The sequence below is a fragment of the Lactuca virosa genome, chromosome 1 (assembly GCF_052849685.1).
Source record: "Lactuca virosa cultivar CGN04683 chromosome 1, Lactuca_virosa_CGN04683_v6, whole genome shotgun sequence".
NCBI lineage: Eukaryota > Viridiplantae > Streptophyta > Magnoliopsida > Asterales > Asteraceae > Lactuca > Lactuca virosa.
Genome location: NC_136426.1, coordinates 62070508 through 62084890, shown reverse-complemented (window position 1 = coordinate 62084890; position 14383 = coordinate 62070508). Strand labels below are relative to the sequence as shown.

Genomic DNA, 14383 nt, shown 5'->3' with positions numbered 1-14383 from the left:
GACCACAGAGAGGCTAGCACTGACCAAGTCATAGCCTCAATGGCTGAGGCTCCCAGAGAGTCACCAACCGACTCCCACCAATCTCTGACTCTATCTCTCAAACATCTTGCAGCGTATCAAACTTTCGACGCCTCAGGGCAGAAGCTTGTCAACTGGGCAGATCCATGTCTGCAATCCATCTCCTAGCAACAATGGGGTCCTTCGCCCCGTGGAAGTCTGCCGCACCACATCCCCTGAAGTCCTTGAAGGAAAGTGTGTGTGTCCCCATTTGGCCATATGCCATATCGCTCCTGAACGCCCTGAGGCGATCCTCCATCAACTCGACAATCTCCTCCTTGATCGACCCGAAAATCACCGGGGTCGCGCTCAAGGATGCCTCTCGTGATCTCCGACGCGATGAACTCGCGCAGACTCTCATCAACTGGTTCGGATCCCGAACCTGAACCTGATCCTGATCCTCCTGCTTCGTGACGCATAATCATCATCATTCTGAAATAATACATACAATTATCAGGGTCATCCAAAATCTCGAGAGGTCTCACATACTCTACTAGTTCCCTGGTTCTATCTCGACCCTCATTGACTCGAGTACGAATCCTCTGCTATCAGTAGTACGGGTCCATACTACCTTCCACATCTATCCGTACTCTCCTCAATGATTGCTTCGACTTTACCAAGTCCCTTATACTACTGTTGCATTCTGTGCTAATCTCATCCTAGGCTTTCCTAGGTTCTCGAACTCACCCAGTCCTCAATTGCTGAAGGATTCCCAGTAATGCCAACTAGCTACCTCATGAATATAGCCACATGTAGCAGAGATCAGATAATCCTTCAAGTAAAAGACTCATCCCTAGAACGGTTGGACTCATACAAGAGCTGCGTAATAGGGTCAAGTTTATCACTCTCAGATTATCCAGGCTGTGTCACATGTGACTTAGCATATTTACTTAGTAGCTAGCTCACATCACTAAGAGTCCCACAAAACACAAATCAAGCAACATTCGGACCATGGTAAATCTAACCGACATACCCCAATCAAACTATCCTCTAATCAGGAATCTATACTAACATCCAATACAAAGGCTCACATAATTAGGCATAACCTAAACAGGCCATCCTACCACTGGCTGATCAATTTCTAGCATGCAATCTACAGGCTCATGTAGCATACAAAGGCATCTCTCCTAGATCCTTAGCTCTAATATAGTATGCGAATCACATAATCATATCATATCATATAACAAACATGTATTGGTATTTTGGGAAACACTTACTTGAGCTCGGCCGATTGTACGCATCACACCCCTTTCTTTTCAAAGTTCTTTTCTCTTTTCAAATTCCTTTCAAAATTCTTTTATAAAAATGATTTTTCTTTCGAAAATTTTCATACCAAGTCCTCAGTTTGAGTCCAGACACACCCGAGAGTGTGCCCGAATCCATCAAACCAAGGCTCTGATACCAACTTGTAACATCCCAAAATTCAAGGCCAAAAATTTCATTTTTAATATAAGAAAACCTTTAATAACTTTGTTCCAAACATTGAAAACATTTCAATTAAAACAATTATCAGAGTCTAATCCCAAAGATCACATAATACATAATAACATGGGTGAATGCGTTGCGATCGTCCCGAGCTCCTTTTTCTTGAAAACTAAAGATACCTGAAACCAAAACTGTAAACCGTAAGCACGAAGCTTAGTTAGTTCCCTAAATACCACATACCATACATATCAACTGGGCCATACATGCCATACATACTGTGAGCCATACATACCAAACATATCCATAATCAAGTAAGGTGCTATGTGCCAAACATAGTCTTGCCATTATGCCACGGGCCGCACGTGGTCTTTCTTGCCAAGCCTGGGGCCACCCCTCGGTCTTACAGATAAGTGCCAAGAGCCACCTCCTGGTCTTCCATGCATATTGCCTAGGGTTAATCCCCGGGTCTTCCTACCATACATAATGACATACTGTGTGCCAGGAGCCGCCTCCTGGTCTTTCATGCATAATGCCTAGGGCTAACCCCTGAGTCTTCCTATCATACATAAACTAAATGGGCCGACATTGGTGCCTTAGACCCATACAAACAGTGAGGAGACTCACCTCACAAGTTGATTGTAGAACCCTGCGAATAAACCTCTCACTGTTAGCTGGCAGATCCCTGAACTGTTGGTCTCTCGACTCTTCGAGCTACCATTACCCAAAATGTCAATTAGTCCAAATCAATAATCCTCCTTAGGGTAAAGTGGCCATTTTACCCCTAGTCTAACTTGGTCCATATCTAAGGCCCAAAGCCATAATACAAAAGGCCCAACACTAGGTAGGCTTCCCAAGCGCACTAGTGGTCCACTAATGGCCCAATTTGCTAAATTGGGCCCAATCCCTCTGATGGGCCTTGCCCTAAGCCCAAACATATTCTTGGCCCAAAACATCTGACTTCTGATGGCCCACTAAGGCCCAAAGACCCAAAGTCCACTTCTTGGCCCAACCCGTGGCCCAAAACACACCAAGCCCATGTCTGATGAGTACGCGGGGCATACTCCTTTGTACGCTAAGCGCACTGGCTGAATGGGGTGTACGATGCGCGTACCTGCATGTACGCCCAACGTACTTCTCTGTTAAGTCACTTTTCCTATTAAGTGCTTAATACTCTAATCCAGAAGCTACAATCACAGATCCAAGTCCTTACTAACGTCTTAATCCATAAATTCGATTACTTGGTGGCTTGCAACCCACCAAATGAGCCCAAACTTGAAATGTGACAACAAACTTCCATGGAAAGGGCTAGATCTCATGCATGGTCACAAATGAACCCTAAAGATTGAAACTTTACTGCTTATGGAACACTTTTAGCTCTAAGGGTGGCGACCCTAAGCTCAAAAATGAAGTTGCATCATAAAGATCCATTCTTTGGACCTAAAAAGGTCCAAAGCTCCATAAACCTAGATTTAAGCTTCTATGAGGAAAGTTTCAGACTTTATACCTCAAGATGTTCTGAAATGAACCCACAATCTTGGATCTACTGCTTCTCCTTTGATCCCCCACCTTGCTATGCTCTTCACTTGCTTGGAAAATGGCTTCACTACACCAAAATGCCCTCTAATGGCCTTCTAAGCTCCAAGAACACTCAAGGGAGGTTTAGGGTTTCGTGGTGGCTATCTAAGGATAAGAGGGAGGCTGATCTCTAGGGTGTTATGTTCTTTATATAGTAACATACCCTAAAAATTAGGGGTTAGGGACTCTGAGCATACGCTGGGCGTACTTCTCGTACGCTGGGCGTATGCCTCTCCGCACCCACGTCCAACCGGCCTTATATGCTGGGTGTACCTTCACGCCTACCACCTTGCATTCATGGTACTTACTTGCCAAACATTTCCATTCAGGGACCAATTCTGCCAACAACTTCAAAGTACTATTACTTCCTCGTTCTAAGTCCGTTTCCGACAAACTTTATATCCACGAAAAGGTGGCGAGAACCCTACGCTCTTAGTCATACCCCCAAGCCTAAAACATTCCGAAAAACCGAGACCCATAAAAGACCGAATCGCCCCTACCCTTTGACCTCCGAGACCACAACCGAGTACTTTCAAAACTGGGTGTTACACAATAATTACATGTCATTATACCGATTGATCTACTTACGAGAGTAGTGTCTAAAATGGTTACATTGGCTTGGTTGTTAAATTTAAGAAAAGCTATATGACGAAATGATCGTGCCTCCAAATTGTCCTGCCTGATTGATCCTTACTTGATAGATCTTGATGTAGACATTGAGATTAATGAGGATTTAGAATATTATTAGTCTCCTTATACTAAAACCTTGTATTAATTATACTTAGGTCACGTCAAGAAACATCTAAGGTGTTAGGATAAACTTTGTCTAGATCACCAATCACCCACCTAAGTCAAGTGAGTGCATAGTCTCGTTCATGAACATGATTAATACAAGTATTAAATATATGATAGGAATCGTATATGAATTATATGCTTATTGCTTGGATTATATGTTAATATATGTATATACTGTGTTATGTGCAAACTAGATATAGTTCTGTTTTATGTTAGGATTAAATAGATAATATCATATAATAATATTAAAAGTAGCATTGTTGAGAAGATAAAAAAAATAATAATACCTAATGCTCTGTAGGGAATATAAATATACTAGAGATAGGTTAGTGAACCCCAAGAATCTAGTCCATGGTATTAAAAGTTGGAACTGGTACTATAATCTAGTCCATGGATAAACTTAGACTTGTGGAAGATACCTAGTTCAATTAAGTTTGATATATAGGTAAGTCTCATTAGGTGAATGTGCATAACCTAGGAATGAAGAATAAAGTTATGTTCTGTGACACTTTCAGGTGTCGATGTACGATAGCTCCGTACGGGAGTACGATATAGTATTCCCCTTGGGATGACTAGATATGGTGGATTCCGATCAGACAACTGTAATGGTATGTCTACATACTCTTGGATAACCAGAAATGGTAGGTCATGATCAGACAACTGTAATGGTATGCCTGCATATTCTTGGATAACCGGAATTGGTAGGTATAGATCAGACAACCATAATGATATGTCTGTATATTTTTTATGACTTACACAGGCCAAGGAAGCCTCTAGCTGTGTAGTCAATCTCCTAACAAATCATCAAGCGAGATAATTTCCCCTGATAATCATGGCTTAAGATCTGTGAGGATCGGTAGGAATAGATATGTAGGAATGAAAGCCTATATGGATATAGAATGGTAAACGGTTGGGTTTACAGGTCTGATAATTAAGGAATATTATCATAATCAATATTGTGGGATTGAAATACTTATGTATCTCACCAGGTTTTCCAACATGACCCACTCAGTTTATATGCATCACAAGTATCAAGACTTAAGCTATTGAAACTTGATTAGGATGTTGAGTGATTAAGATACAATCTGCAATAGTATTCAGGACCATCAGGTCTTTACGCTATAACTTATGTATCTGTATTGACTATAACATCCTTATGGTTTTAACATTTTGGAAACAAACATTTGTAATCAAAATGATATTTTGTATTGTGATTTTCCGCAAAAATAAATAAATCATTTCAAAAACGTAAAGAAAAAATTTAATTGGTTCTGAAAATTAGAGGATGTCACAATATATGATAAGGATAAGCATAGACGAGTATCCAACCATTTTGAAAGGAGCTAAAACCAAAACCAAAACTGCTCACATCGGTTCTTTAAAGTTTAGAACCGGTTCCGGTTCTAGGTGTCCACCTCCGTTAGTTTTTTATATAAATATATTTTATCATCATAGTTGTGAAGTGTTCTAAAAAGATAAAAAGAGTAAAGGACTTAATATTACATTTCCATTTTGAAAAATATGCAAAACTATAAAAATTTAATATATGTAAGTTTTCTAATGAAGCATGTAACCACTAACCATCCTTGGTATATATAAACTCTTTAATAAATCGTATCTTATTGCGCTTATATTTTAAGAAAATAAAATAAACATGAGATATATAAACGAAACAAGCTTACCCTACCAAACTTTGTCCAATATCTCAAATAAGGCCGGACGGAGTGGGAGCGGGGAAGGGTCGCGGGGAGGTTCCCGCCCGGCGGAACACCGCACCATCGGTGCGGGGAAGGGTGGTGCGGGAATGGGTGAGGGGACGATACCCCGCGTTCTCTCTCTTCCTGTGAGTGGCTGAATTTTTTTTTTTTTTTTGGAGTTGTAGGTTTTAAACACGAAGAAGATGAAAGTTTCTGGAAATGGCATATTTAGCCCCTATGTTTTGGTTTTATGGCAGAATACACCCAACTTTGAATTCTTTTCCTAAAAATAGTTTTCGAAAATTACAAAATAGACCCTATATTTTTAATTTTCTACTAATTTAAATATTAGGTTTAATATAATTTTTATTTTAATTAATTAAATGCTTTTTATTTTTAATTAAATTTTTTGGTTGTTTTTAATTTAAAAATTATAAATCATAAATATCAATTAATTTTATTTAAAAAAAAAAAAGAGTGAGGGAAGGGCTTCCCGCCCATTCCTTGGGTTTTAGGTGAGGGAAAGAAAAGTGAGGGAAAGAAGGGTATGGCCCACAAAAAGTGAAGGAAGATTTTCTCCCACTCCTTCCGGTCTAATTGATTCCGTTCAGGCGTTCATATAAATTAACGTGTTGCATAACTTCACAAATTAAAAGATAAAAAATGTTGATAACATTATAAATGTCAAAAAAATAAAACCTAAGCATTACAGTACCTTTATCAGCTGGAGATTCCGAGCCCAATGACCAAAAGACAAAGCCAGCCGGCTCCATGGGACCCACTTCCGTATTACATATCATAAGCCAAATAACTTATCATCCAAATAGAGAATATAGCGTGATAAGAAACACTACTTATCACCCACTCTAAGTTCCCCATCCCTACAAAATTCGCTATTCCTGCAATAATGTCTCATTTTTTATTTTTTCCGCACGATAGGGTAGAGAGGGAGAGAGAGAAGACCGATGAAGAGAGAGAAACACACATACGTGTGTGTATATATATAAACATATATAGATAGATATAGATATGCGTATATATATGGAGAGAGAGACTCTGTCTGTATTCTTCTACCTCGACCTCCCCGTTTCTTCATCTCTGTTCTACCGTCGATCTTGTTAAGGTGAATCTCTTTCAGCTCAGTCTCTGTTTTAAAGTTGCTTTCTTTTCTCTGATCTGTTGAAGTTTATGCTCTCCTTTCTTTCTATTATAAAAAAAAAGTAAAATTTCAAACTTTTAAACGCCTCCTTGCTCAAGCGAACCAAAAGATTCATGGGTTTTTGCAGTTTGGTTGGATTGAAGATGAAGTTGTTGAAGATCTAGATTTTGGTTAATGGGTTTGAAATATTTTGCTTTTTTACTTTTACTTTATTTTTAAATCTTGAAGTCTGTGTCGAAGCAATAAATGTTTTCTTTTCGTGAACCTGGTCCTTGCAATAAATAATTGATTAACTTATTTGGGAAATTTTGGGTTGCCGACCCTGTATTTCTTTTTTCCTTTTCTTACTTTTTCGGGGATTTTTACAGATCTGCTTAGTTAGAAGTTAGAACCCTAATTTTCAATCTCGCCGATTTGGGGACGGTGGAGCTGCAATGTCGTCTCTAAGTAGAGAGCTCGTGTTCTTGATCTTACAGTTTCTCGATGAAGAAAAGTTTAAGGAGACTGTTCACAAGTAAGTGGTTGATTTCTCTTTCTTTCAGTTGGGTTTTTATGTTCCTGTTCTTTAGTATCGTACGTAAAGCTACGAGGATGTTTTCAAAGTGGTTTTTTAAGATATCATATCATCAGAATCAGACAGGCTTCAGAGATGCTTCTGTAAACTCTACTATTAAGGATATACCAGATAAAATAAAGGTTTTTTTAACGATTATTGCGAGTTGAAGTCACAACAACAAGATAATCACTTCATTAATAACTCAAAAGACGCATCGAACTTGGTCTGATTAGGGTTTATTTCAGGCTGGAACAAGAATCAGGTTTTTTCTTTAACATGAAGTACTTTGAAGATGAGGTGCAGAATGGAAATTGGGATGACGTTGAGAAGTACCTTTCGGGTTTTACAAAAGTGGATGATAATCGTTACTCAATGAAGATCTTTTTCGAAATTAGGAAGCAAAAGTATCTTGAAGCATTAGACAAGTAAGTATTTCCTTTTTTCCAAGTTAAAAATCGAATAATTTTTTATAAATCTTATATTAATAAATTGTGCATCACATTTCTTTGTTAGGCATGATCGATCAAAGGCTGTTGAAATCCTAGTAAAGGATCTTAAAGTCTTTGCTTCATTTAACGAAGAGCTTTTCAAGGAGATAACTCAATTATTGACACTGGAGAATTTTAGGTACTTTTCATACAAATATTTTCAACATTAAGTGGTTTTCAATGTATTTGACTTTCTTATTACCGGTTTCTTTTTATTAAAGGGAAAATGAGCAATTATCTAAATACGGTGATACAAAATCAGCTCGAGCTATAATGTTGGTTGAGCTCAAGAAACTTATTGAAGCAAACCCTTTGTTTCGTGACAAATTACAGTTCCCAAATCTTAAAAATTCGAGGTTACGAACTCTAATCAACCAAAGGTATGTCGTATACGTGTTTTCATTTCAATTTTTTTTAACGTATATTAACCTGATATTATCTAATTTTATATGCAGCTTAAATTGGCAACATCAACTTTGTAAAAACCCTAGGCCAAATCCCGATATCAAAACCTTATTTGTGGATCATTCATGCGGACAACCGAATGGTGCTCGTGCTCCATCACCTGCAAATAATCCATTGCTTGGACCATTACCTAAAGCTGGTGGTTTTCCTCCTTTGGGTGCACATGGGGTTTGTATTTGACTATTTGTATTTGACTTTTTGTCAACTAAGTTTGACCATTTTGGCGTATTAATTTAGAAAAGTTTGACCTTACTTTTGTAGCCTTTTCAACCTACACCGGGACCCGTTCCGACCCCGCTTGCTGGTTGGATGTCTAACCCTCCTGCGGTTGCTCATCCGAGTGTTTCCGGTAGTGCAATTGGTCTTGGTGGGCCATCTATGCCAGGTCATCATCTTACTATGATAATTTTTTTTACAGTTGTCTGAATAAATGATGCTTAGAAATATCTGAGAAAATAGATTAACTCATTCTTTCTCTATTAAGTCAAAAACAAAGATTCATATATAGCTTTACTTACCGATTATTCTGTTAACACTTAACGCTTGTTGCAATGTTGAAATTTATAGCTGCTTTGAAGCATCCGAGGACCCCACCAACAAATCCTAGTTTAGATTTCCCTTCTGGGGATTCAGATCATATGAGCAAAAGAACAAGGCCCATGGGCATAAATGAAGAGGTAATTTGAAATAAAATTTTCATTGTTTATAATTTATGTTTCTAGCTATATCTAATTCTAACACATGTTATTACAACAGGTGAATTTGCCAATTAATGTGTTGCCCGTTTCATTCCCTGGGCATAGTAGTAGTCATAGTCAAGCTTTTAATGCACCTGATGATCTGCCCAAGACAGTTGCCCGGACTCTTAACCAGGGTTCATCTCCTATGAGCATGGATTTTCATCCGATTCAACAAACTTTACTCTTAGGTGCTCAAATCTCTTTTGTTTTCATCGATTTTAGACTTTATGTTGACTTTTAATCGGATATTGACTTTTTGGTTACATGAACTTGATGCATCAGTTGGGACAAATGTGGGAGATATAGGATTATGGGAAGTTGGTTCGAGGGACAAATTGGTTCTTAGAAATTTCAAAGTTTGGGATCTTGGTGCTTGTTCAATGCCTATGCAGGTTTTTCCCTTTCTTAAATCTTGTTTCTTGTTTCCCATTAATTGTTATATTGATAAATGGTATTTCAAAACTATTTGAGAAAATGACAACACACTTGCGGAAATGAAAGAAAAAAGTTAGTGAGGGAAAATTTGTAAAAAGTCAGACTTCCTCTTATAAGTCAACTCTTTATTAACTCTTATTGTTTTGTTGAATTTTAGGCTGCTCTTGTAAAAGATCCTGGTGTCTCTGTGAACCGTGTAATTTGGAGCCCAGATGGTTCATTGTTTGGTGAGTCTTTGCTAATTTTATCAATATTTATTATTCATATCAATCAACTTTAAAACATAATAGATTAATTGTGAATATGATTTCATTTCATGTGAATAGGAGTTGCATATTCACGCCACATTGTACAAATATATTCATATCACGGGGGAGATGACGTGAGACAGCATCTTGAGGTTTGTATAGTGCTATTTTCAATGATGAGGGCATTCATGTCTTCTGTTATAGATATTTGTTTGTGTGTGAAATGACGGATTGACCCTTTTGTTACAGATTGATGCTCATATTGGTGGAGTAAATGATCTTGCATTCTCCCATCCCAATAAGCAGCTTTGCGTGATAACATGTGGGGATGATAAGACCATTAAGGTTTGTTTTTTAATATAACTTGTTCACAAACAACTATACACAATAATTGTTAATTATCCTAATCAAGATTACAATGTTTCATTTAATGTTTGGTGATATGACTGATTGTAGGTATGGGATGCTGCAACTGGTGCACGCCAATACACTTTTGAAGGCCATGATGCTCCTGTATATTCCGTATGCCCTCACTATAAAGAGAACATTCAGGTAACATACGTTATATTTTCCACTTGTTACTCAAGTGAATCAAGTACTAAATTGTCTTTTTTGTCAGTTTATATTTTCAACAGCTCTTGATGGAAAGATAAAAGCTTGGTTATATGATAACATGGGATCCCGAGTTGATTATGAAGCTCCTGGTCGTTGGTGCACAACAATGGCATATAGTGCTGATGGAACAAGGTTTGAATTTGATGCATCCCATTTACCATAGAGCTATTTTTCTCATTTATGGGGTTGTAACGTTTTTTTTTTTCTTTTTCTTAAGACTTTTTTCATGTGGAACAAGCAAAGATGGGGAATCACATATTGTAGAATGGAATGAAAGTGAAGGAGCTGTAAAAAGAACGTATCTAGGGTTCCGAAAACGTTCTCTTGGTGTAGTGCAATTTGATACAACAAAAAACCGATTTTTAGCAGCTGGTGATGATTTCTCAATCAAATACTGGGATATGGACAACACTCAGCTTTTGATGAGTGTTGATGCTGACGGGGGCCTTCCGGTAATTTCACCCATCTCAAATAATAAAACTTTCAAGAAAACCTTTCATGAAATATAATTTACAAAGTCTGAAATTTTATTTGTTCTATATGAAGGCAAGCCCACGTATCCGATTTAACAAAGATGGTGCTCTATTGGCTGTTTCTTCAAACGAAAATGGAATCAAAATTTTGGCAAATTCTGATGGCCTTCGATTGCTTCGCACTTTTGAGAATCTTTCTTATGATGCTGCTTCAAGAACACCAGAAGCCCCAAAGGTAACTCAAAAGTCAAAATCACATTTTCTTTTTTATTGCAATATACTTTATGATATATTTTTAAATATAATTATTACGATATGCAGCCTGCCATAAATACAATATCTGCCGCTGCTGCCGCCGCCGCTGCCGCCACTAGTGCTGGATTAGCAGAAAGGGTGGGCTCCGTTGGGTCTATTTCTGGGGTGGTATGTGTTTTGATATTATGTTTAATATGTGTCCTTTGGTTTGATTGGTTTAATGATTATTATAAGTATGGTTTTGTTAGAATGGAGATACAAGAAACATGCCAGATGTGAAACCAAGAATTACTGAAGAATCGAATGATAAATCAAAGATTTGGAAGCTCACTGAGATAAGTGAATCTTCTCAGTGTCGATCATTGAAGCTTCCAGAAAACATGAGAGTAACAAAGGTACATTATCGCATTGTAGGATTGATTTTGTCTTCTTTCATTTCTTTGTTGTAGTAAAAAACTACCCAATTGTAGCATTGTATTTTCTTTTTACAATATTGTACTTTGAAAAATCTACCCAATTGCTTTGTATTGGATGACATTGTTATAACCAGATAGATTTTTCAAAGTAAATGCTCTAAGAGGAAGAAATGAAAGTAAATTACTATAATAAACAAATCAATCAAAGTATGTTGCTATTTCTTGCGTTTAGTCTCATGATTGTTTCTATCTTTTTATCATTCAGATATCAAGATTGATATATACGAATTCGGGAAATGCCATTTTGGCATTAGCATCAAATGCGATTCATTTATTATGGAAATGGCAACGCAATGAGCGTAACTCAAGTGGCAAGGTAAGATTGATGCTTATTTATGATATATAATATTAATAAATATATATTAATAAATTTGGTAGTAAAACATGTTCATAAAATTATAAATATATAACAGGCAACAGCTGGGATTTCACCACAATTATGGCAACCTTCTAGTGGGATTTTGATGACGAATGATGTGGCAGACATGAACCCTGAAGAATCCGTGTCCTGTTTTGCTTTATCGAAAAACGATTCTTATGTAATGTCAGCATCGGGAGGAAAGATTTCGTTATTCAACATGATGACGTTCAAGGTAATATTTATTTTTACCTTTTCACCCCCCCTCAGTTTCTAAAATTTTGAATGTTGAGATCTCAAACTGACTTTGCTTATTGAATTGGCAAAATGTAGACGATGACAACGTTCATGGCCCCACCACCCGCAGCAACGTTTCTTGCTTTCCATCCTCAAGATAACAACATTATTGCTATTGGAATGGATGATTCCACAATCCAAATCTACAACGTTCGTGTGGATGAGGTAAAATATTGCATACAATTTGTAAAAAATATTTGATAAAATGAGTGCACACTTGGGGAAATGGAAGGAAAAGATGAACATTCTCCATAAGTCGTGAATTCTTTCAGCTTTAAGACGAAAGTAGACACTTATATAGCTTAATATTTTGGTATGAAGGTGAAAAGCAAACTTAAAGGTCACTCGAAAAGAATCACGGGACTTGCTTTCTCTCATGTGCTCAATGTCCTTGTATCATCTGGTGCAGATTCTCAGGTTAGCAAACATAAAAAAGGCCATGTCAAAAGAATTATTGAAAAATTTCAACTTAATTTAATATGAATTTGCTAATTTTTTATATTTTGGTGAAAACATTTTTGTTTCAGCTTTGTGTATGGAGTTCGGATGGATGGGAAAAACAAAAAGCAAAATACTTGCAAGTCCCGCAAGGTAGGACAACAGCAGCACAATCCGATACACGGGTTCAGTTTCATCATGATCAAGTCCATTTTCTTGTTGTCCATGAGACTCAGCTGGCTATATATGAAACATCAAAACTAGAATGTGTGAAACAGGTGAGAACTTGATTTTTTTTTTGTCTTCTTTTATTAGGCAAAGTATTTAATCACGGGCCAATTGGGGATAATTTTTTGTGACATTATTGTATTTTTTTTTTCAGTGGGTCCAACGTGAATCTTCGGCACCAATATCACACGCCACATTTTCATGTGATAGTCAACTCATATACGCATGTTTCTTGGATGCAACCGTGTGTGTTTTCACCGCCTCTCACCTCCGCTTACGCTGTCGCATCAATCCTTCCGTTTATCTTTCCCCGAGCGTTCTCAGGTAATCAAGGGTTCAAATCTTAGCATCCGCAGTGTGAGAGTTCTAATTCCAACGTGGATTGAACCTTGTGTATCTGATTTACATCTCACATGATGACACCCTAGGGCACTGACAGTATGGGCCAGCTCAGCTCAGAGGTTGCATTGCTTGAAGAATAACTTTTAACTATACGGTTTTCATATCTTTTTTGTGTTTTTTTTTGTAGCAATCTAAATGTGCATCCGATGGTGATTGCGGCTCACCCACAAGAACCAAATCAGTTTGCATTGGGTCTTTCAGATGGTGTGGTTCATGTATTTGAGCCACTTGAATCCGAAGGCAAATGGGGGGTGCCACCGCCGGCTGAAAACGGATCAACGAGCAATGTGGCGGCGTCTTCGCCTGTCGGGGGTTCAGGGTCGGAACAAGGGCCGAGATGACGGGTGGGGTTGTTTGTGGTGGCAAGATGAGCTCTTTTAAACGCTTGTTTTGCTGGGATTGGGAAGGTTTAGGTTATGTTGGTGGTGTGATTGACATGGGGACTTGTAGATCTAACTTCTTGTGTGTAAGGTAAATGCTGCTAGGAAGTTTGTAATGGTGAAAAATGTTGTTTATTTTGTTTTTTCCACGATAACGTTGTTTGGGTACCTGGTAAAACTGAATGAAAAGATGTTGAATTAGAAGATCTGAACGGTTGGAAGGGTTTGGTAATTGGTATCAAATTGACAGATGGGAAGTATAGTTTTTGGGTATTTGATGTAGGGGGCGTGTTGTTGATTTAATTTAGATATCTAGGATACAATTCTTTTTTGAGATATCCACTTGTTAATTCAGGATTTACAGAAATTAAACTCTATTTTTGCAATTTACAAAACCTTCTTTTCACAATTTACAAAAACGACCACCGTATTCAGAATGAGTCTTTCGGACCTGAGGAGTGAGAACCGTTGACTATCCACCCGTTTAAATGGTCCCTTTTTTAAAGGAATCTGAAATTCGGTATCCACCACATCGTTGAATATCATATCGGACTCTCATATCAGAAGAATATGAAATCGTATGCGAAGAGATGAAGATGTGTCGGGTATGTAACTTCTAGTTTATACATCATTACATTTTCAATATTAGATTAGGAAAAAACTATGTTTGAAACGGAAACACTCGTCTGTAATAAAAGGAACATTTCTAGTATATGGTTTTCGTTTCAAGAAGGTAGTAATAAAAGGAACATTTCTAGTATATGGTTTTCGTTTCAAGAAGGTAGGAATCGTGGCTTTCTCATTAGTTAGGCTATGATATT

General features: G+C 37.6%; 1 protein-coding gene across 1 annotated transcript; it reads left to right on the top strand.

Annotated features, from left to right (window-relative positions):
• The first annotated feature begins 6478 nt into the window (after positions 1-6478).
• Positions 6479-13768, top strand: LOC145137671 (topless-related protein 1-like). Its single transcript, XM_079071828.1, has 26 exons — positions 6479-6672; positions 7077-7222; positions 7510-7689; positions 7778-7891; positions 7974-8132; positions 8208-8385; positions 8479-8602; positions 8785-8894; positions 8974-9145; positions 9240-9349; positions 9550-9619; positions 9719-9792; positions 9890-9985; positions 10097-10192; positions 10260-10387; positions 10473-10707; positions 10802-10963; positions 11050-11151; positions 11232-11378; positions 11665-11775; positions 11873-12052; positions 12151-12279; positions 12436-12531; positions 12642-12830; positions 12935-13104; positions 13310-13768. The coding sequence occupies exons 2-26, from the start codon at positions 7143-7145 to the stop codon at positions 13521-13523; spliced, it is 3426 nt and encodes a 1141-aa protein (XP_078927954.1). The 5' UTR covers positions 6479-6672; positions 7077-7142; the 3' UTR covers positions 13524-13768.
• The last annotated feature ends 615 nt before the right edge of the window (positions 13769-14383 follow it).